Below are 21,279 nucleotides of genomic sequence, written 5' to 3'. Positions count from 1 at the left end.
GGAGTTTTGTATGCTGTTCTGTAAGCCCAAATAGCTTCATCGAGCTTTAAAGACCAATCCTTCCTTGATGGACAAACAACCTTCTCTAGAATGCGCTTTATCTCTCTGTTAGACACTTCCGCTTGACCATTTGTTTGCGGATGATAGGCAGTAGCTACTCGATGATTCACATTATAACGCTGCATCATAGAAGTGAACTTACGGTTGCAAAAATGCGATCCTTCATCACTTATGATTACCCGAGGTGTTCCAAACCTTGTGAAAATTTGCTTATGAAGAAAATTTAGCACTTCCTTTGCATCATTTGTTGGTAAAGCTTTAACTTCGACCCATTTTGAGACATAATCGACTGCCAGCAAAATGTACTGATTATTGCAAGACGAGATAAAAGGCCCCATGAAATCGATTCCCCATACATCAAAGACCTCGACTTCAAGCATCACATTTAATGGCATCTCATCCTTCCTTGACAAATTTCCCACTCTTTGGCAATGATCACATCTTAAAACAAACTGATGAGCATCCTTGAACAAGGTGGGCCAGAAAAAACCTGCTTGCAGAATACGAGCTGCCGTTTTCTCACCTCCATAGTGTCCACCATAAACCGTGGAATGGCAGTCTCGTAATATCCCCTCCGTCTCACAGAACGGGATACATCTCCTGATGATCTGGTCAGCTCCCTGTCTAAACAAATATGGTTCATCCCACATATACCACTTCACCTCATGCAGAAACTTCTTCTTTTGCGCGGATGTCAAATTGGGAGGCATTATATTGCTGACAAGATAGTTTACAATATCTGCAAACCATGGTTCTTCCTCCTGAATTGCAAACAACTGCTCATCCGGAAAAGATTCATTGATTAACGTCCTATCTTGTGAAGTAGAATCGGGATTCTCCAACCTAGAGAGATGGTCAGCTACTTGATTCTCGGTACCTTTTCTATCTTTGATCTCTAACTCAAATTCCTGAAGTAAAAGCACCCAATGAATGAGTCTCGGCTTCGAATCCTTCTTAGAAACCAGATAGCGAATAGCTGCATGATCAGTGAATACTGTCACTTTCGTACCAAGCAGATAAGATCGAAATTTCTCAAAGCCAAAGACTATAGCCAAAAGCTCCTTCTCAGTAGTGGTGTAGTTCAATTGGGCCCCATTTAAAGTCTTACTCGCATAGTAGACCACATGGAAGAGATTTTTCTTGCGCTGTCCCAGAACTGCACCTACCGTATAGTCACTCGCATCACACATCATCTCAAACGGTTCTGTCCAATCTGGTGCTGTAATAACTGGTGCCGTGATCAAACTCTCCTTGAGAGTCTAGAATGCTGCCAAACATTCATCATCAAATTTGAAAGGTACATCTTTCTCAAGTAAATTGCACAACGGCTTAGATATCTTTGAAAAGTCCTTGATGAATCGCCGATAAAAACCCGCATGACCGAGAAAACTACGGATTCCTTTCACTGAATTAGGTGGGGGAAGATTTTCAATGACTCCCACCTTGGCCTTGTCCACCTCCAGACCTTTGCTAGAGACCTTATGCCCAAGGATAATGCCTTCACGCACCATAAAATGACATTTCTCCCAATTAAGCACCAAATTAGTTTCCACGCATCTTTTGAGTACGGCGCGAAGATTATTCAAGCATTCATCATATGAGTGTCCAAAGACGGAGAAGTCATCCATGAACACTTCGATGTTATTTCCAATCATGTCAGAGAATATAGCCATCATACATCTCTGAAAGGTGGTCGGGGCGCCACATAACCCAAATGAAACTCTACGAAAAGCAAATGTGCCAAATGGACAAGTGAAGGTAGTCTTTTCCTGATCCTCTGGTGCAATACAAATCTGATTATACCCGGAATACCCATCCAGAAGACAAAAATACTCATGTCCCGCCAATCTGTCAAGCATTTGATCAATGAATGGGAGAGGGAAGTGATCCTTTCTTGTGGCTTTGTTCAATTTTCTATAATCCATGCATACTCTCCATCCTGTAACTGTTCGAGTAGGGATGAGCTCATTCTTTTCATTTGCGACCACAGTGATACCTCCCTTCTTAGGAACACATTGTACAGGGCTCACCCATGAGCTGTCAGAAATAGGATAAATGATGCCTGCATCTAGCCATTTCAGAATTTCTTTCTTCACCACCTCCTTCATGATTGGGTTCAGTCTTCGCTGCTGTTCCACAGTTGGCTTACTACCTTCCTCTAACAGAATTTTATGCATACAATATGAGGGACTTATCCCCTTGATGTCTTCTATAGTCCATCCTATAGCCAATTTGAATTCTCTCAAAATCCTTAAGAGCTTGTCTTCCTCACTACCTGAAAGGTCAGCTGAAATAATAACAGGTAACGTAGATGAATCACCTAAAAAGGCATACCTCAAGTGTTCAGGTAATGGTTTGAGCTCTAAGGTAGGCACTTCCTCTATTGATGGTTTGAGCTTCCCTTCAGCGTTCTTGAGGTCAGAAGTACCAAGAGATTCAAATGGTATATCTAGCTTTCGCTTCCAGGGAGAAGCGTTCAGAAATTGTAATTGCTCGTTGCTATCTTCATCATCACTGTCAAATTCCCCCACTAAGGCCTTTTCCAATGCATCAGACATTAGCATGTGATCGAGTTCCGAAGTAACCGCAGAATCAATCACATCCACTTTTAAGCACTCCTCATCTTCTGTAGGGAATTTCATTGCCTTGAATACGTTGAAGGTCACATCCTGATCTTGAACCCGCATAGTAAGTTCTCCTTTTTGCACATCTATCAAGGTACGACCAGTTGCCAAGAAAGGCCTCCCCAAGATTATGGGAATCTTTTTATCTTCCTCAAAATCCAGAATAACAAAATCAGCAGGAAAGAAGAGCTTATCTACCTTGACGAGCACATCCTCAACTATGCCCCTTGGGTAAGTAATGGAACGGTCCGCCAATTGTAGCGACATGTATGTGGGTTTTGGATCAGGTAGGTCCAGCTTTTTAAAGATCGACAACGGCATCAGATTAATGCTTGCTCCCAAATCACAAAGGCACTTGTCAAAAGTTAGATTGCCAATGGTGCAAGGAATGGTGAAGCTTCCTGGATCTTTCAGTTTTGGTGGTAACTTTTGTTGCAGAACCGCGCTGCATTCTTCCGTGAGAGCAACGGTTTCAAGGTCATCCAGTTTCACCTTCCTTGAAAGAATAGTCTTCATAAACTTCACATAACTAGGCATTTGTTCCAGAGCCTCAGCGAAAGGTATATTGATGTGAAGTTTCTTGAACACCTCCAGAAACTTCCCGAACTGTCTATCCAGCTTTTGTTGCTGCAATCTCTTAGGAAAAGGTGGTGGAGGATAGAGCTGTTTCTCCCCTGTATTAGCCTCAGGCAGAGTGTGTTCAACAGTAGTCTTCCTTGGTTCCGCCGTTTTCTCCCTTTGCTTAGATTCTTCATCTCGAATTTCAGCTTCGACTTCTTTTGCCTTTTCAGCATCAGCTACTTTTCCAGACCTTAAGGTAATAGCCTTGACTTGCTCTTTAGCTTCCTTCCTGCCTGGTACTTCCGTGTCACTGGGAAGAGTGCCAGGTTGACGATTGAGCACTGCATTGGCTAATTGACCGATTTGATTTTCCAAGGTCTTGATAGAAACCGCCTGACTCTTGCACAACAGCTTAAGTTCCTCAAAATCAGCACTAGTAGGTGCAGCTGCACTTCCCTGTTGAGGATATGATTGTCTTGTAGCATACTGCTGTGGTTGCTGGAATCCAGGTGGGTTAAACTGTTTACTCACTCCTTGCTGATATGGTGGCTGAATAGCATTCTGATTATTTCCCCAGCTGAAATTTGGATGATTTCTGTTGTTAGGATGATAGGTCGCTGGCACAGGCTGCTGTTGTCGCTGATAATTATTCACATACTGAACAGATTCGTTGACAAGAGAACACTGATCCGTAGCATGAGAACCTGCACAAAGCTCACGAACCATAGCTATTTGATTAACTCCATACGTAGCCAAAGAATCAACCTTCATTGATAGCGCTTGGAGCTGGGCTGCAATAGCGGTGGCTGCATCAACTTCCAGAATACCTGCTACCTTGCCTGATGTCATCCTCTGAGTTGGGTTTTGATGCTCATTTACAGCCATCGTCTCAATAAGATTGTACGCCTCAGTATAGCTTTTAGCCCATAAGGCGCCTCCAGCTGCTGCATCGAGCATGGGCCGAGATTGAGCCCCCAAACCATTATAAAAACCAGTGATTACCATCCAATCCGGCATTCCATGATGTGGACATTTTCTCAACATTTCCTTGTAGCGTTCCCAAGCCTCGCACATAGATTTTGTAGGTTGCTGCGCAAACTGAGTAAGAGCACTCCTCATAGCAGCAGTCTTTGCCATTGGATAAAACTTCACCAGAAACTTTTGCGCAAGATCTTGCCACGTAGTGATTGACCCAGCTGGTTCAGAATGTAACCAGTCTTTAGCCTTATCCCTCAGTGAGAATGGGAAAAGCCTCAACTTGATAGCCTCATCAGTCACGCCATTATACTTAAAAGTGCTGCAGATCTCGACAAAATTCCTTATGTGCATGTTGGGGTCTTCAGTTGCCGCTCCTCCAAAAGAAACAGAATTCTGCACCATCTGAATAGTGCCCGGCTTGATTTCAAAGGTGTTAGCTTGAATAGCCGGATGAAGGATGCTTGACTGAATGTCATCAATTTTAGGCCGAGAAAAATCCATAAGAGCTGGATCAGCTTGAACAATATGATCTCCCATGTTTACTGGTTCTTTCTGCTCAGTTCCTGAATCCGAATCCTCAAAATCTAACTTCTCCGGTGTATCAAGAACTTCGTCTTTCTCCTCAGCTGTATCTAAGGTCCTCTTGCGAGCACGAGAACGAGTTTGCATAAACGCACTAAAGTACCTGAAACACAACCGAAAAGAGTAATTAACTACTACGTCCTAATCACTGAGTCCTAATGACCAATGATGGTAAGTACATAAACTAAACAAATACGCCGAGTCCCCGGCAGCGGCGCCAAAAACTTGTTAGGGCGAAATCACACACTAATATTCACGCAAGTATACGCGTTCGCAAGTAATATAGAATACTTTCTAGTTCGTTCCCTCAGAGACTCAGACTAAGTTATTGTCTAATTTAACTCACTCACCAATGTATGATTACTTCTCAATGTTAAGATAATAACACTTAAAATTGTTGATTAAATATTAACTATAATTAACTACTTAATTAACCACTTAACTAACACTGCAATTTATCAATAATAAAACACTCATGAGATCACAACTTCTTTATTACTTCCTTCTATAGCCATAGTTATTACCTTTAGCATGTGACAGTGATGATATTAATCGAATAACACAAAACTGATAAAAGCCAACTTTCGTTGTACTAATACCATTCTACCAAACATCCACAATTAAGATAGAAATTGAATAGTCATCAATTATGTTGAGTTCCTATATGTCTACAGAAATTGACAACACAACGATTTAAGCACAAGTTATTCCTTTTGATTACATAGGGCAAATAAAACTGTTAGAGTTACCCACTAATCATGCACAACGTACATGAACCTATGCTAGCATGGCAAGTTCTAAATCTCAAGATCCACTGTCGCTTCACAAGAGATTAACACCCTATCTTATATGTTCGCGACGCACATAAGACGAATACGCACAACCAATACTAGATATCATGCAATCATCACACACTAAAGTATTAAACAATTAACTAAAGAATTCCATAATAAATCCGTTGCAACCCCATGATCACGATTAGCCCATAATAGAACTTATCGCCATCATGGGTTCATATGAAATCATGATAAACGAACACAAGAAAATAACAACTAAACTAATTATATTAAAACAGAGTACGTCACAAGAGTAAATAAGTCAAAGCAAGAAAACTAGCATCCAACGTTACAACGAAACAAGAATCACAAGAATATATGCTTCCTCTTCGTTGCTGTGTGCTAAATCGGTCTTCTTCCTTATCTCCTTCGCTTCTTGCAAAACACAATCTAAAATATAATCCCCTCTTAATACTCTGTGAAAAACGTCTCAAATCTACTTATATAATAGTCCCATAAAACTCAGATTACATAGAAGTTGGAAGCCAAACAGAAGTAGAAGTCTAAAACAATATATTATTTTCCCCGACCCTGCGCGGCCGCTCAGCATTGCTGCGCGGGCGCGCAGGACCCTACTGGAAAATTTCCAGGTTTGCTCCGTTTCTTCGCCGTAATCTGCCCGTTCTTTTCCTCTCGCAATGGTGAACACATGCCAAGGCTTATTCTTGATGATTCCTCCTCCGAAATGCAACTAATACCCTGAAATGCATAAACACTAGAAAAACGCATCAAATACACAAAATACTTGATTTCAAGACACCAATTTAAGCCATTTTAAGATGTTCTAAGTGGTATAAAATGCCACTTATCAGCTTGGAAGATGAAGGCTTCACAGTATGTGCTAATGATAGAGGTTGAGGTATCTGTGAAGGTTTGAGATGTGTTCTGACAGAGGGTTGAGTAGAGTGAGGTGTATGTGTGGTATGTTCTGATGGGATGTGAGTTGTCTGGGTTGTGGTGGTGGGTTGTACATCAGTGTAAACAGATCTGTAGGTTAGAGGATTAGCATTTACCAAGATCTGTTTTACAGACTGAGGTATCTGTAAGGGTCTAACTACCTTTTTCTTAAGGTCAGCATTTACCAAGTCATTAAAAGCACGTTTTGCAAGTTTAAAGTGTGGAAATAAAGAACTGGCTAGTTGAGGGTCATCAGCACGATAAAAAGTACTGATAACTTAAGTTCTGACTTCAATATAAGTGTTGATTTCAGTTATGTACTGATTTGTCATGTTTAAGTAAAATCTAAAAACTAAACATAAATCATATTCGTCATGACATTATCAAATATATCTAACAAAGAATTTTTATTAATGCGGAATTTGAAAATAAACAAAAGTCCTACATACTTTAAAAAAAAAACAGTCCTACATATACAGTTTGGCAAATTCTGGGGCATGTATATGTGACATTCAGAAACCTGATTACATTAATAAGTCTTTAACTTTAAACATGCAGGTCCACCACTTTGATCCTTCTTCTAGCGCCCCTACTCTTCCAAACACAATCCAATGTAATGATTTTCCCAGTAGAAACCCCAAGTTAAGCTTTTTTTTCTGGAGAAGTGTTGTCTATTTTTGTGCGTCTTTGGTGTTGCGTTGCTTGCTGTGTTTGCACTATTTTTGTACAGTGACTACATGCATATAGAGATTCCAAGCCTAGAAATCGATTCAATAATTACAGTCTCCAACTTGAACCTTTCATCCGGTCCCAATCAGATTTCTGCCGACTGGAATGTCAAGATGGATCTCAAAAACTGGGGATGATTATGGATTTCTTGAATTTTGTAGCGTCTCCGTTTCGATATATTACAATGTGTTGGTACAAGTTGGACTGTGTAATCTAATGCCATTTAATGTAACTCCAAATAACTCTGCCAGGCTCAATTGACGATTCAATAATGAGCGCCGGATATGACAGCTGGTACGGTGAAATTTGACATTCAGTTTAAAGCTTGTGTGAGAAAATGTTTGAGAGGACGTTGGGTTGATCACTTGTGGGTTGGTAGTTGATTGAAAAGACGGCAAGTTATATTTTGGAACCTCGGATAAATCAGTCTTTGAATACATCTTTGCCAAGTGGAGGCCCCTCCTACTTATTATTAGGGTTTCCGAATTTTAAATTACCAGTACATTCTGTAGGGTTGAACTTTCCACCTGAGCTATCCAACCTCCTTGTTCATATATTCTGCTTAGTTTCTGGACTAGCTCTATCTCATATATTTTGCATTGCGTACAATCTGATATATTTTCTTCTTATTATTAATAAACTAAATGTGCCCCCAAATGTTTAAATTCATATGATGTTTATCTAAATTTTTATGCCTAGTTCATATATATCTTCTTTCTTTTTGTTTAATTTATCTTTTTTTCTCTCTTAAAATTTGTACTAGCTTGGTAATTATAGTTGAGATCTGTGTGTATCTGATTCAAACACGTTTGCTAATTATAAGCTCTATCTAGCTAATTTTATTACAAGTATTAATACTGGCCATATGCAGGTAGGTCTATTAATAATTTTTCGAAGTGTTTTGATAGAAACAGTTGTTAAGGGAATGTGATTAGTTAGAGTGTCAATGGAGACGAACTTGAGAGTCCACCCTACTGATTCGTCTCCGACAGCCGATGCAAGGGTATGTTCTTCATTGTTGTTGGATAACACTCCCACTCATTCTATTAGCAAATATAATTTAACTTTCTTACAAAAACATTAATCATGTTCTGTCAAATAAAATGGAAGGATCCAATTCTGGAAATCCATTCATTAACAGTCTCCGACTTGAACCTCTCATCTCGTCCCAACCAGATTTCCGCTGATGAATATGAAAATCATGGATGGTCACCAATACTTCAACTTGTCTAGCATCAATCCACAGTCACAGGCTTTGTGCCATTTGATACAGAGTCCAAATCTTGGTAGGAGATTTTTTGGGCTTGTCCGGGGGGGGGGGGGGTATGTTGATGAGTCTGTAATCAGTGACTTAGGTCACCGCTGGTATGCTGAAATTTGCTGTACGTTAAGTTTGAAGCTTGGGTTACTGAAACTTACAAAGGGAAAGTTGAAACCCAGGACGCTTCATCCTTACTCCTTTCTATTCAATTGCCAAAATGTGGAGTTCTTCTTTGGGTCCTCAGATAAATCACGGGCACGGATGCTGCATATTTGATTCAAGATACAGTAGGACTAGGACTTCTAAACAATACATTGTTTCAGATATTGATATTCTAGTTTGATTCAAACGCATCTGTTCTGTCTCATTCTAACTTCATAAATACTTCTGTAAATATTTTATTTATCCTTCTCAGCTAATCACTAAAGTGTTTTTCAAGTAATTAACCATGTCTTTAGCGTCAAAATACAAGTACAACACGTTCCAACATCTCCCACAAGACAGATACGAAGCAGAGCTTATTCCAGGAACCTGCTCTGATTATCTTAAGGCGCTCTCCCTAATTTGTCGTATGGGTGTTTTTTCCTGCATTCATCATGTACACAACAGACGGTGGCTTTTCGTTACCTCAAATTAAAATCAACTCTTTCTCCGTCACTGGGTTCAACCTATCATCCGACCAGGTAACAACTATAAGTATCCACTTCGTCTAAAGATGTTTACAAAATAATTTATACAATTTTTGATTGACCCTCAATTACTTTAACCAGGTTTCTGGTAACTGGGACTTTGAATTTGTTGCAGCCAACTACAACGATAATGACGACATGGTTTTCCTGTTCCAGTCTATCAATATCTGGCTTTTGCTCAAAAACCAACAAGTGCCCGCCTATATGACAGTTCTTCAGCCGTTTGAGTTGGGTCCAAAAACCTTTACAACTCACATATTCGGAAAATTTTCTGGGTCATCAGAGTTTCTTGATGATTCTTCGACGAAACTTATTGCCAATGAAATAAAGACAAATGGAGAAGTGGAGTTTGATGTGAAGCTTGAATCTTCAGTAAAGAACCAGCACTTTGGAACAGGTTTATTGAAGGCTTACTGTGATATCGTTAAATTTTTTGTCTCCCCGGATACAGGTACAGGAAAGATGTTGGGTGTCACTGTGGATTGCAATGAGAAATTCATATAATTTGAATTAGAATTGCTTTTAAGCAATTCAGTAATTTAGTAGTGTTTAGTATAGTTTGCTAGCTTTTATAGACTTGTTTTGTTAGATGGTCATATTCATCAAAACATATTCATTACTATCTATCATCTTACCTAGTATCGGAACTACTGTGCAAACAACAGCTACTCAAATTCCTGTCAGAATTTATATACACTATAATTATGCATCAACTATGAAGTCTATGGGGGGACTGCTGCCTCGGGTTATGCCACTGTGCTCGTGATTATCGTGACACAGTGTCACTTGTGCAAGAAAAATGTTAAAAACTTTTAAATACCCATCAAAGGGGTCTCGGGAGAGATGGTAAGAACAATATTTAGATAATCAATTGCAATAATATGTTCAGTACGTAATGACAAATTTGCTATAACTATTATATACATGTATATAAACTGACTTTGTTTTCAATGTATTAGTACAAGCCAGAATTTATGGGACCAGTAAGAAGTCAATTAGAAGAACTTTCTTAGTTAACTTCTGCGTCATACTTTCTACTCATACACTTATGAAAGATGTATATGAATCATGTTAACAAAAATAGGCTACATAACTAGTGAATGAATTCACAACTGAAGTCGAGAAAGAAAGTTATGTAACAAAGTACAGAAAATAGTTAAATTAACCGACCTTAGAGGTGGGCCCTAGAATTAGTTCTGAGAATCTTGCAAATGCCATCATGTCCTAGAGAGTCTCCATGGGAGTGAAGGGGATAGTCTTGCCGTAAGAAGCAGCTCAGTATCCTACCAAAATGGATGTGCTAAAGGCAGCAAGAGAAACGAGAAACGAGAAGACTGTGGCTGTGTTCCACGAACTTCTTTGTGCTTCCTTGGGAGCACCAGTACTGCCCGATACAACATCCAGCGGTATCCAGTCACAGTTGATACAATAGTGTCCAGATCCATGCCACGGCTTCGTATTCTCTGGGTACCAGAAAGCTACAGAGAAATTGATTGACTTGCCAATTGTAAACTGAGCATCCTGCATAAATAAAAACAGGTTTAAACTAAATTACAACTGATATAGTTACAAGTCTGGACATGAGACAAGTAGAGCACTGTAAGACCGAGTAACATTGGGTGGTATTATTGTCATCAACCAGTTATTTTAAACAAACCAATATTAAATGGAATGTTTGCTCTGTCAATTAGCCACTGAAAAACACAGCAAGTGTTGGTGTGTATTTTAAAAAACGAGTTAATTACACTTTGCAACCCCCACCTTTCATTTAAAATCAAAATAGTATACCTACTTTGTAAAATACAGTTTGCAACTCTTAACTTTCAATATCAACTACAACATGCATCCCATAAAATTGAAATTGAGATGTTAATATTAATAACTAAAATTTCAAATTAATTAAAATATTTATTTTAATACATTTTTTACATGAAAAAAAATTATAGCTATTTTCTATTAGTAATACTCTAAATTAATCATAATGCTAAATACTTAAAATATATTTATTAAGCAAAATATATGTTTATATATATAATCATAAAGTTTCTAAATATATCTATATTCTAAAATTTTAAAAATTATACTGAGTAATAAAATAATTGACATTAATATTGTTTTTATAATTTGAAATTCTAAATTTTAGTTTAATTTAAAAAAATTAAAATTATTATTTAAATATTTTGCTGAATTTCAATTTTACCATCCACGATATAAATATTTTTAACAAAATGGTTAAAGGGATGCATATTGTATTTGATGTCTAAAATTAGGAGTTGCAAACTGTATTTTTGAAAGTAAATATATAATTTTGTTATTTATTGAAAGGTAGGGGTTTCAAAATGTAATTAACTCTTTTAAAAACCGAGGAGAATCTTTAAACATGCAAGAGGGTCGGTGTGTATTTCCAAAAACTGAAAAACATTTTAGACCTTACCAGGGCCGCGTGGTGCTACCCATAGGTGCGAAAGGCAGTCGCCTAAAGGCACCAAAAATTGTGTACTCTATATAAGATTATTAAAATTATTGATTTTAAACAATTAAAGAATTGTTTTTATGTTTATTTTTGAAGGCCCCACAACATAATTCTGCTTAACGTAAGTGTATAATTTATAGATATAAAAATAATTTAAAATACTTTTATTGCATGTTCATTTGAATTTACTATATATTTCCAAAGTTTCTATTTTAATGTTGCACTCAAGGTTGTAAAAATCGCCTATTCGCCGGATAAATTGGCTGATTAATCATTGATCGGCATTCTACCGATCTGTCATCGTGAAATTACCGAAGAAGACGGTTTTTGAGTAAAACGAGTCAAACACACAAAGAATCAGAAAATTTCTACCGGAAACACATGGCTTGGAAGTGGAGAAGACATATATACATACATAAATATATATACACACGTTACATGCAGAGGGAATACAGAACTCGGAAGGAGCAAGATGGGACAAAGATCCTAAAACCCACTTGCCTTCTTTGTTTATGTAATCAATACATGGACCTATCAATACATGGACCTGATAACTCCGGTGAGCGGGCGGCTCCGTCCGACGGCGTTCCTGGACCTTCTATGCGTGGATGGGGTGTAGTTGCTGGTTGGGCGCCTGCAAAACAACACCGGAAGGGGGGTTTGGCTCCCACGGCGCCTCCGGTGTGAGAATGAGAACAGGCTTTGGAGAAGATGAAGGGATATATGTTTATGTAATTTAGAGGCTGCTGTGTATGTGTGTTTTTATGTGATGGCTGCTGTATGTTTTTGAGTGTATGTGAGTGTGTGAGTGCAAGAGAAATTATTTTCCAACCCCTAAACCCTTCAGCCCTGGGGGGTATATATAGCCCCAAGGTAGGGTTTAGGGGTAGTTACCTCTGAATCTGGGCCGTTGGATCTTGGGAGCGGAGGACGCCTGACTTGGGCAGATTGCTTACACGTGTCCAGGGGAGGACCACCTCCAGAGTGTCCTAACGGCCCCTGACACGCGCTGTGCTTGTCTGGTGTGCTGGTTGTTGATAGCTGTCATAGTCACGTGCCCACGTACCTTTGCTTGGCGGGATGTGGGATGTGCATGTGCTTGCTAGGACCACCCTAACTGTGGTTTTGGCCCCGATCCGGATCCGGGTAGGCAGGCGGATCCGGATCCGGGAGGTAGGATAGACCCGGGCCTGGGCTCCTATGCTTGATTGGCCTGGGAGAGGGGGGCCTTAGCAGATCGGTTGAGCATGTCTCCCTTTAGTCCAGGTCGACGCCTATCCGGGTATCTTGTACCCTATCATTTGCCCCCCACTCCCTTATGCAGAATTTCTGGATGAGGGAGTAGAGTTGGGTTGCATGTTTGGCTTAGTAAAGGAAAATTTCCGCTCCTGGTTGCCACCCAATCCGGATCTGGTGTAGTGGATACCAATCCGGATTTAGGTAGAAAATTTGCTTCAGAAAAATTTACGCTCCTGGCTGCCCCCCAATCCGCATCTGGTGTAGTAGATGCCAATCCAGATTGAGGTAGAATAGTTGCTTCAGAAAAATTGGTGCTCCTGGTTGCCCCCCAATCCGGATCTGGTGTAATGGATGCCAATCCGGATTAGGGTAGAATAGTAGAATAATCCTGGTTGCCGCTCTTGTTTTTGGATCTCTCCGCTGTTGTGCCGCCGTCTCCTTATTTGCTTGTAACTCGTAAGTTTATTCGTCTGGTAGAGAACAGATCCGGGGCGAGATGGTTAGAAAGGGGTCCGGGTCCGTGGGAACAATTACAAGCTTCCGGTTCAAGAGGCTTCCAGAAAACTCTGTTATTTTCACCCCGGATGGCCGCTGGTCCGATATTAAATATCACTTTGTTAGAAAGCCACCCGGGTTTGAAGATAGCATATACTATACCCGAGTCCGATACGAGAGGCACGAGGATGGCCACCCGGGCCTTTATGATCAGGGCGCCCTGGATTTTTATGCTGAAGCTGAACCGGGTGATATGGACAAGGCAATTCGGGCTGCTTTTCAGTTGACTCCTGATATCGCTTGGAGGTGGCCCGAGCCGTATGAGAGGATCTTTCATCGTCCTGCGGATGGTTTTGTCCCGGTCTGGCTGGAGCATTTAAGGTCCGGGTGGAGTCCACGCTGTCATATTTTTCTCAAGCACCTATGTAAGTATGTCTATAGGATATCCCCCATGCAGATAACTCCAAATGGAATAAAGTCTATGACTTGGTTCATAGCTTGCTGCAACAAGGCCGGGCTCATGCCTACCTTCAAGTTGTTCCACCAGATATTTTATCTTTCTAGGTCAAGCCAGAAACCTTTTTACGAGCTGAGATTCCGGGCAGCAGAGTGTGGATTTGGTCCGGGTAGGTCCAAACCGGTTATGCACCAGACTTCTTTGAAACATTGGAATGGGGAGATATTGATGTTGAAGGGGTACGATTTGGAGTATCTTCCTTATTTCACAGCTGGGGAGGTTAAGACGAAGTTCAACCCAGAGATCTTAGAGGGGGAGGCTGTAGACCAAATTAGAAAATTTTGTGGTAGTCTCGGGTTCCAGCCAACCCGGGATACGTTTATGAACCATAAACTCCTGTTCCAACTTGGCTGTAAGTTTTTCTTTAATCTGTTCTGTCAGTGATCCGGGTTCTCGTCCATACTCGGGAATCTGGATTACGTTCCTCTTTCTTTCTGTTTGGTATTTGATCCGGGTCTCTCTGATTTCCCTTATGATCCGGATCCTCGTATATTTTGCTTTTTTACTTGTCGCCTGTTTGCATAAATCGTCTTCCCATGATCCGGGCATGCTGCAGTATTTTACTCCCGGATTTGGGAGTATTTGCATTTTTATCAATCCTGTGCTTATAGTTCTGTTTCCCCACTTTTCAGGTTTGCCGAATTACAACCCTGCATCCCGGGCCATAATGTCCTCTTCAGCTTATGCAGCAGCTTTTAACTCGTTGGGGTTGGCATACAAGACAACCAAGGGGGCCCCCGGTACCGGATCCGGATCTGCGGATGCAGAGGGTGGTGCCGAGTCTTCTGCCCCCCGGAATGTGGCTGATCCGGGTAATGCTCCCCTGGCTAAGGACCCAGACGTCCAGGAAATCTCTGATGAGGAGCCTCCTTCGAAGAAGAGGAAATCCGCCCCGGGAAAGCCTCCTCGCGGAAAAACTGTTATTGCTGACCGGGTGATATGCCACTCGGAGGGGAAGGGACCGCATGGGGAGGTCGTGAAGATAGGGACCAAAACTTTAATCGACCTAGCCGGGTTTATGTCCAGTATTCCCTCCGAGGAAGATTGGGAGGAGGTTGAGGGTTATAATATGACTGCTGCCTTGAAAAGGGTCACAGGTCAATGGGGGCAGGTAACTTCTGAATTTTTAATCCCGTAGTCTCGGATTATGCTCCCCAATCCACTTTTTGCTTACAATCTATTTTTTTTTATTTCTCAGCTCGGGAGTGCGATATCTATCTGCTCCGATGTTGCCTTCCCTGAGCTCAAGGAGGCTAACAACCGGACTAAAGCTGAGAAGATGCTTTCTGATTCCCTAAGGGGTGAGCTGGAGGAGGCCCGAGAGGGGTTCCGGGTTGTGGAGGCCGGGTTGAATGAGAAACTGAAGAATTCGGAGACCCGGGCCGAGGGGCTGGCCCAGGAAGTTGAGAGGCTCAAGGCCGAGCTTGCTGCTAAAGAGAATCTGAACAAGGAGGCCATCATTGCTGAGTTCAAGGCCAGCGATGTTTATGATTTCGAGGTTGCTCAGGCCGGGGTTCCCGAGGTGCGCAGGTCCTGGGTAGTTGCCGAGCGCCATATCAAAACTGACCCCTTTGCTTCCTGGGAGAGCTTTATCCAGGAGTTCCTTGCCGCAAAGGCTGTAGTTGAGCAGGGTCAAGGTGAACCGGAACCCTACGATGGTCCGAGCCCCAGCTTCCTCTAGATCCGGACCAGCTTTGCACAGCTTCTCGGGCCCAGCCCATGTAAGTTCATTTCTAGGATTTCTCGATTTCGTACTTGGATTTGAACTATATATAATATTTGGATTTGTTCCGGATTGATGTCAATCCGGATCCTTCTTTGAAATTTTCTTTCGTCGTAGAAAATGTTTGCTTTTCTTCTGTTGTTTTTCCTTTTTGAGCAATCCGAATCCTTATTATTGCCCCTAATCCGGACTGGGTTCATATCGGGTTTGGTCCGGGTATGGGACAGTGTCCGGGTTGATGCTTAATTTTTTACTTTATGTACTTGCTTTTAATTTTGCTTTCAATCCGGGTATGTTGAACCCGGATTGATGTTTGCTTTTTTTGATTTATGTACTTTGAGAATTTAAGTACATAATGTTTGTTTGCATCCCGGATTTGAATGCTAATCCGGGTTGTTTTTTCCTTTTCTGCTTTATGTACTTGGAAAATTTAAGTACATAATGGTTGTTTGTGACCCGGATTTGAATGCTAATCCGGGTTATTTTTTGCTTTTAAATTTGCTTTCAATCCGGTTATGTCTAACCCGGATTGGTGATTGCTCCATTTACTTAGAATTTTTCTAAGCAAATAGTGGTAGCTTTTGTTGTTTGCTTCTGACCCGGGTATGAGAACGTGCCCGGGTTGTTTTTTGCTTCCATGACTGGTAATTTAAAAGTGATAACTTTCTAGGGAAGGAAAAATCTTTTCATTGATTTGCAAATTTTTTCATACAAGATATAGGATCCTAGATTCGTTGCTTGCCATAGGCTACAAGTTCTGGTTGCTTTTTGTTGCTTTTTCTACTGGTAAAACTTTCTGAGCCTGAGTCCATGCCATGTATTCGGTACTTCAGACTCATCCATGTTCATGAGCTTGTATGTTCCTGGCCTTAGAACTTCCTTGACTTGGTATGGGCCTTCCCACTTTGGCATTAGCTTTCCAGTTTTGGTGGGGTCTGAAGCTTCCGTGTCTCGAAGTACCATGTCTCCAACTTGAAAGTTTTTGACCCGGGACTTCTTGCTGAAGTGCTCTCTTATTTTCTGCTTATATTTTTCCATTCTTGCCACTGCCTGGTCTCGGACTTCATCAATTAGCTCAATATTCATTCTGAGCCCCTCCTCATTTGCTATCTCATCAAAGTTGATTGCTCGATGGGAGGGGGATCCTACTTCAATTGGTAGCATGGCTTCAGTTCCATAAGCCAGCTTGAAGGGGGTTTCTCCTGTGCTTATTCTGGGGCTTGTTCTGTATGCCCAAAGTACATTAGGCAATTCTTCTGGCCATTTGGTTTTGCTTTCCCTTAGTCTCTTCTCTATCCCCCTGAGAAGTATTCGGTTTGTTACTTCAACTTGGCCATTTCCTTGAGGGTAGGCTACTGATGACTTCTTGTGCCGGATGCCCCTTTCTTGAAGGTAGGATTCGAATTCTGAACCAACAAACTGTGGACCATTATCTGAGACCAGTACTCTCGGGATCCCGAACCTCATTAGAATGTTATCCATGAACTTGATGCAATCTTGATGGTTTATTGTTCTCATTGCCTTTGCTTCTACCCATTTTGTCATATAATCAATTGAGACTAGTAAGTACCTGAGGTCTCCTCTGGCCCTGGGAAAGGGTCCCATGATATCAATGCCCCATACAGCAAATGGGATTGGTGATAAGACTGAAGAAGGTAGGACTGGGCTCATCCGTGTCATATTGCTGAAGAGTTGGCATTCCTTGCATTTTTTCACAAAGTCTATTGAATCCTGATGGATAGTAGGCCAGTAGTACCCCTGCCTTATGATTTTATGAGCTAGTGCTTTTGCGGATATGTGGTCCCCGCAGATTCCTTCGTGAACTTCCATGAGGCAGTACTGTGCCTCTCCTGGGCCTATGCACTTGAGGATGGGGGAGGAGAAGGTCCGGCGATAGAGTATTCCCTCTTCCATGAAGAATTTTGAAGCTTTTGCCTTTAGCCTTTGCGCCTTCCCTTTATCCTCCGGGAGCTCTCCCTTCTCTAAGTAGTTAATGAATGGGGTCATCCAATTTGGACTGTTGTCTATTTCCATGACTTCCTCAGAATCTGTGCTTGGTTTCTGCAATTCTTCGAAGTAGACGGAACAATCCAGGTCTGATGAATTTTGAACAAGCTTAGATAGTGTATCAGCTTCTGAATTTTCCTCTCTGCAGATTTGGATGACTTGTATTTTTGGTATCAAGGCGAGGTAGCTTTGGACCAGAGCCTGGTACTTGGCTAGAACTGGATTCTTGGCTATGTACTCGCCATTTGTTTGCTTTACGAAGATCTGGGAGTCGCTGTAGATTTTGAGATTCTGGATCCTTAGTGTTCTTGCTAGCTTCAGTCCTGCGATTAAGGCCTCGTACTCTGCTTGGTTGTTTGTTGCTGAGAATGCAAAGGAGATTGCTGTTTGGATTGTGAATCCTTTTGGGCTCTTTAGGATGAGCCCGGCTCCCGATCTTTCATTTGTTGAAGAACCGTCAACTTTGAGAGCCCAGGCTTCTATTTCTTGGTCTGTGTTTCTCTCAGGGTTAATGCTCATGGGCACGGGCTCTTCTTCTGGGAAATTGCATTCTATGATGAAATCAGCTAGAGCATGGGCTTTGATTGCTGTTCTAGGAATGAAACTTAGATTGAACTGACTTAGCTCAACTGACCAATTTACCAACCTCCCTGAGACATCTGGCTTGTGTATTATCTTCCTTAATGGTTGATTTGTTACGACTCGTATCTCCCTTCCCTGGAAGTAGTGTCTGAGTTTCCTGGATGCTGTGACTAAGGCATAAGCAAACTTTTCTAGGCTCGGGTATCGGGTCTCTGCATCTTTCAGCACTTGGCTCATATAATAAACTGGTTGCTGTTTACCATTCTCTTCCCTGATCAAGGCTGCTCCAACTGCCAGGGCCCCTGCTGACAGGTAAAGGGATAGGGGTTCCCCGGGTTGAGCTTTTGTTAACACAGGGGGTTGAGAAAGGTACCTTTTGATTTCTTCAAATACGCTTTGGCATTCCGGGCTCCAATTAACTTCTCTCTTGTTGGTTGCTCCTTTTAACAGGTCAAAGAAGGGTAGGCATCTCTCAGCTAGCTTGGAGATGAATCTTCTGAGTGCTGCTAGTGATCCTGCTAGCTTCTGCACATCTTTTTGTGTTTTGGGAGCCTTCATCTCTTGAATTGCCTTTATCTTCTCTGGGTTGGCTTCAATTCCTCGGTTGCTTATCATGAATCCAAGGAATTTTCCTGCCCCTACTCCAAATGTGCATTTTTCTGGATTGAGCCTGAGTGAGTATTTTCTCAAGTTGTCGAAGCATTCTCTCAGGCCTCCTATGTGCCCGGGGATGCTTGTGGACTTTGCAATCATGTCATCGACATATGATTCCAGGTTCCTTCCAATCTGGTCCTTGAAGATTTTGTTCATTGCCCTTTGATATGTTGTTCCCGCATTAGTCAATCCGAACGGCAACATTATATAGGCATAGACCGCCCTGTGGGTGATGAAGGCTGTTTTTAGAATGTCGCTGGGATTCATCTTGATCTGGTTGTATCCCGAGTAGGCGTCCATGAAACTTAGCATCACATGCCCAGAGGTTTCATCGATCAATTGATCAATATTTGGCAAAGGGTAGGGGTCTTTTGGGCATGCACTGTTCAAGTCTGTGTAATCGATACACATTCTCCACTTTCCGTTTGGTTTTTTCACCATCACTACATTTGCCAGCCATTCTGGGTATTTGACTTCGCATATTATTCCAGCTTTCAGTAGTTTCTCAATTTCTTCATCGATTGTTTTCTGCCTTTCCGGGGCAAAATTTCTTCTCTTTTACTTGACTGGCTTCCTCTCTGGGTTGACGTCCAAGCTATGCATCGCTATGGATTCATCCAACCCGGGCATTTCTTTCGGGGTCCAAGCGAATATATCAGAGTACCCTTGGAGTAGTGACACCAAGTCTTTTCTGAAATTAGCCTCGAGCCCGGATCCTATCTTTATCTTTTTTGAAGGATCGCTTTTACTGATCAGAATTGTTTCTGTTTCAACAGCGGCCTCTATCTTGGATTGATCCGTATCTGATACCATCTTCTGGATCCGAGCCTCTGTGTTCTTTTTCATATAAATCTGAGCCTGGGCTGTCATCTCTTTATTGTTTCTTTCTTCAGTAATTTCTGGTTTGGTTGCTTGCACAGTAGGGTTGGTTTGGTCAATGCCTAGGCCCAATCCAATCCCTTCTGTGACTTGGTTGCTTTTTTGCTCTTCTGAGCCTTGTTTGGTTGCTTTTGGACTTGAGAGGGTCTCTATGACCTGAACTTCTTTTCTCCCATCATCCCTTAGTTGTTGGCGATGTTTCTTAATACTTTGCTGTTTCCGGAGCACGACTGCCTTTCTCTTGTTATCTTGATGGGTCTCAGCCATTACCAGAGCCTGGTTATAACATCTTTCAGCTACCTCATAGTCTCCCTTGATTTGTCCTACCCCGGTTGGGGTTGGGAACTTGATTTTTAAATGTGATATGGAGGTGATTGCTTGGATCCTGGTTAAGGCTGAGCGCCCAATTATGCCATTGTAAGATGAGGGAGTATTGATCACGTAGAATTTAATCACATGGGTAACTTGGTTTGGGGCCGATCCAAACGTCACCGGCAAGTACAAAGTTCCTTGGATCGGGACCAAGTTGTTCCCGAACCCATACAGAGGGTCCTCTCGGCATTCATTTGAGCGCACGCTCCCTAGCTTCATCCGGTCCACAGTATGCTTGAAGAGTATGTTTACTGAAGATCCATTATCAATCAGCATCCTTCTCACTTCGTTGTCAAAGATATCAAGTGTTACCACCAAGGCTTCGTTGTGATTTGGGTTGACCCCTTCATAATCCTTGCTGCTGAATGAGATCATCATCTCCGGGTAGGATTGGATTGAGAATACCTCATCTTCTGAGCCCGGGCTCCTGGGGGGAGAGTGTGAGCCTCCCAGGACCACATTTACCACATTCTTACCTTTTCTTTGCCTTTCCTCTCTCTGATTTTTCTCTCTTGAGATGTATTGATTCAGGTTGCCTTTCTTGACTTGATCTTCAATGAAGTATTTTAAAGAGAGACAATTCTCAGTCTTGTGCCCATGGGTTTCATGATAGTCGCACTGTCTGTTGTAAGGCCTGCTCTCTGGGGGAGTCTGCATTGGCTTTGGAGGATAGTAGAATGGTTTTCCCTTGATCTCCTTCAATATCTCTTCCCGGGTCCTGTTTAGTTGTGTCCATTCTGGCTCTTGCCTAGGCTCCCTTTGCTGCCTAGGGGGACCGGGATCACTTTTGGATTCTGTTTTAGGACCCAATCTTTGGAATATTGGGGTGTTTTGTACAATGTTTGTTTGTTGGGTTTGGTTGCTTTGTTTGAACTTTTTCTCCTGATGGTAACCCCCTTTCGGTCGGTCATCAGAAGATTTGTTCCTGTTCCCTCCATTCCGAGTCATTCTCATTGCCTGGAGAACATCCGTTTCTTTTATAAACCGGGCTGCCATAGAATAAGCAGCGGCCAGGCTTTGGGGTTCCTTGTTTATCAATTCCACAATATATCTCTCGTTGTGTTCTAGATCCAGGTTTCTTCGAAATATGCTTAGAGCCTCCCTTTCATCGAGATTCGAAA

General features: G+C 41.8%; 2 protein-coding genes and 1 non-coding gene across 3 annotated transcripts in view; 2 read left to right on the top strand and 1 right to left on the bottom strand.

Annotated features, from left to right (window-relative positions):
- Nucleotides 1-4,260: 4,260 nt before the first annotated feature.
- LOC141709869 (small nucleolar RNA R71) lies at nt 4,261-4,367 on the top strand. The gene has a single exon (XR_012570424.1). It is a non-coding gene; the product is annotated as a small nucleolar RNA R71 (small nucleolar RNA).
- Nucleotides 4,368-8,599: 4,232 nt separating this feature from the next.
- On the top strand, nt 8,600-9,911 carry LOC141706344 (uncharacterized). Its single transcript, XM_074509129.1, has 2 exons — nt 8,600-9,211; nt 9,299-9,911. The coding sequence occupies exons 1-2, from the start codon at nt 9,125-9,127 to the stop codon at nt 9,719-9,721; spliced, it is 510 nt and encodes a 169-aa protein (XP_074365230.1). The 5' UTR covers nt 8,600-9,124; the 3' UTR covers nt 9,722-9,911.
- A 299-nt stretch (nt 9,912-10,210) lies between these two features.
- Nucleotides 10,211-21,279, bottom strand: part of LOC141701958 (uncharacterized) — a 32,271-nt gene continuing 21,202 nt past the window's right edge. The window contains exon 7 of the mRNA XM_074505640.1: nt 10,211-10,738. Within this exon, the coding sequence (XP_074361741.1) occupies nt 10,493-10,738 (246 nt within the window). The 3' untranslated portion in view covers nt 10,211-10,492. The remainder of the gene's footprint in view (nt 10,739-21,279) is intronic.

This window comes from Apium graveolens, chromosome 2 (genome assembly GCF_009905375.1).
Source record: "Apium graveolens cultivar Ventura chromosome 2, ASM990537v1, whole genome shotgun sequence".
NCBI lineage: Eukaryota > Viridiplantae > Streptophyta > Magnoliopsida > Apiales > Apiaceae > Apium > Apium graveolens.
The sequence above is the reverse complement of the archived record's forward strand: the minus strand, read 5'-3'. Positions and strand labels throughout refer to the sequence as shown.

What these genes read in the sequence shown, in the direction of transcription:
- LOC141706344 (XM_074509129.1), top strand. Translation starts at nt 9,125, where the DNA reads ATGTACACAACAGACGGTGGCTTTTCGTTACCTCAAATTAAAATCAAC. An exon ending in TCAACCTATCATCCGACCAG is followed by an intron (nt 9,212 to 9,298) that starts GTAACAACTATA and finishes TACTTTAACCAG; the next exon opens with GTTTCTGGTAACTGGGACTT.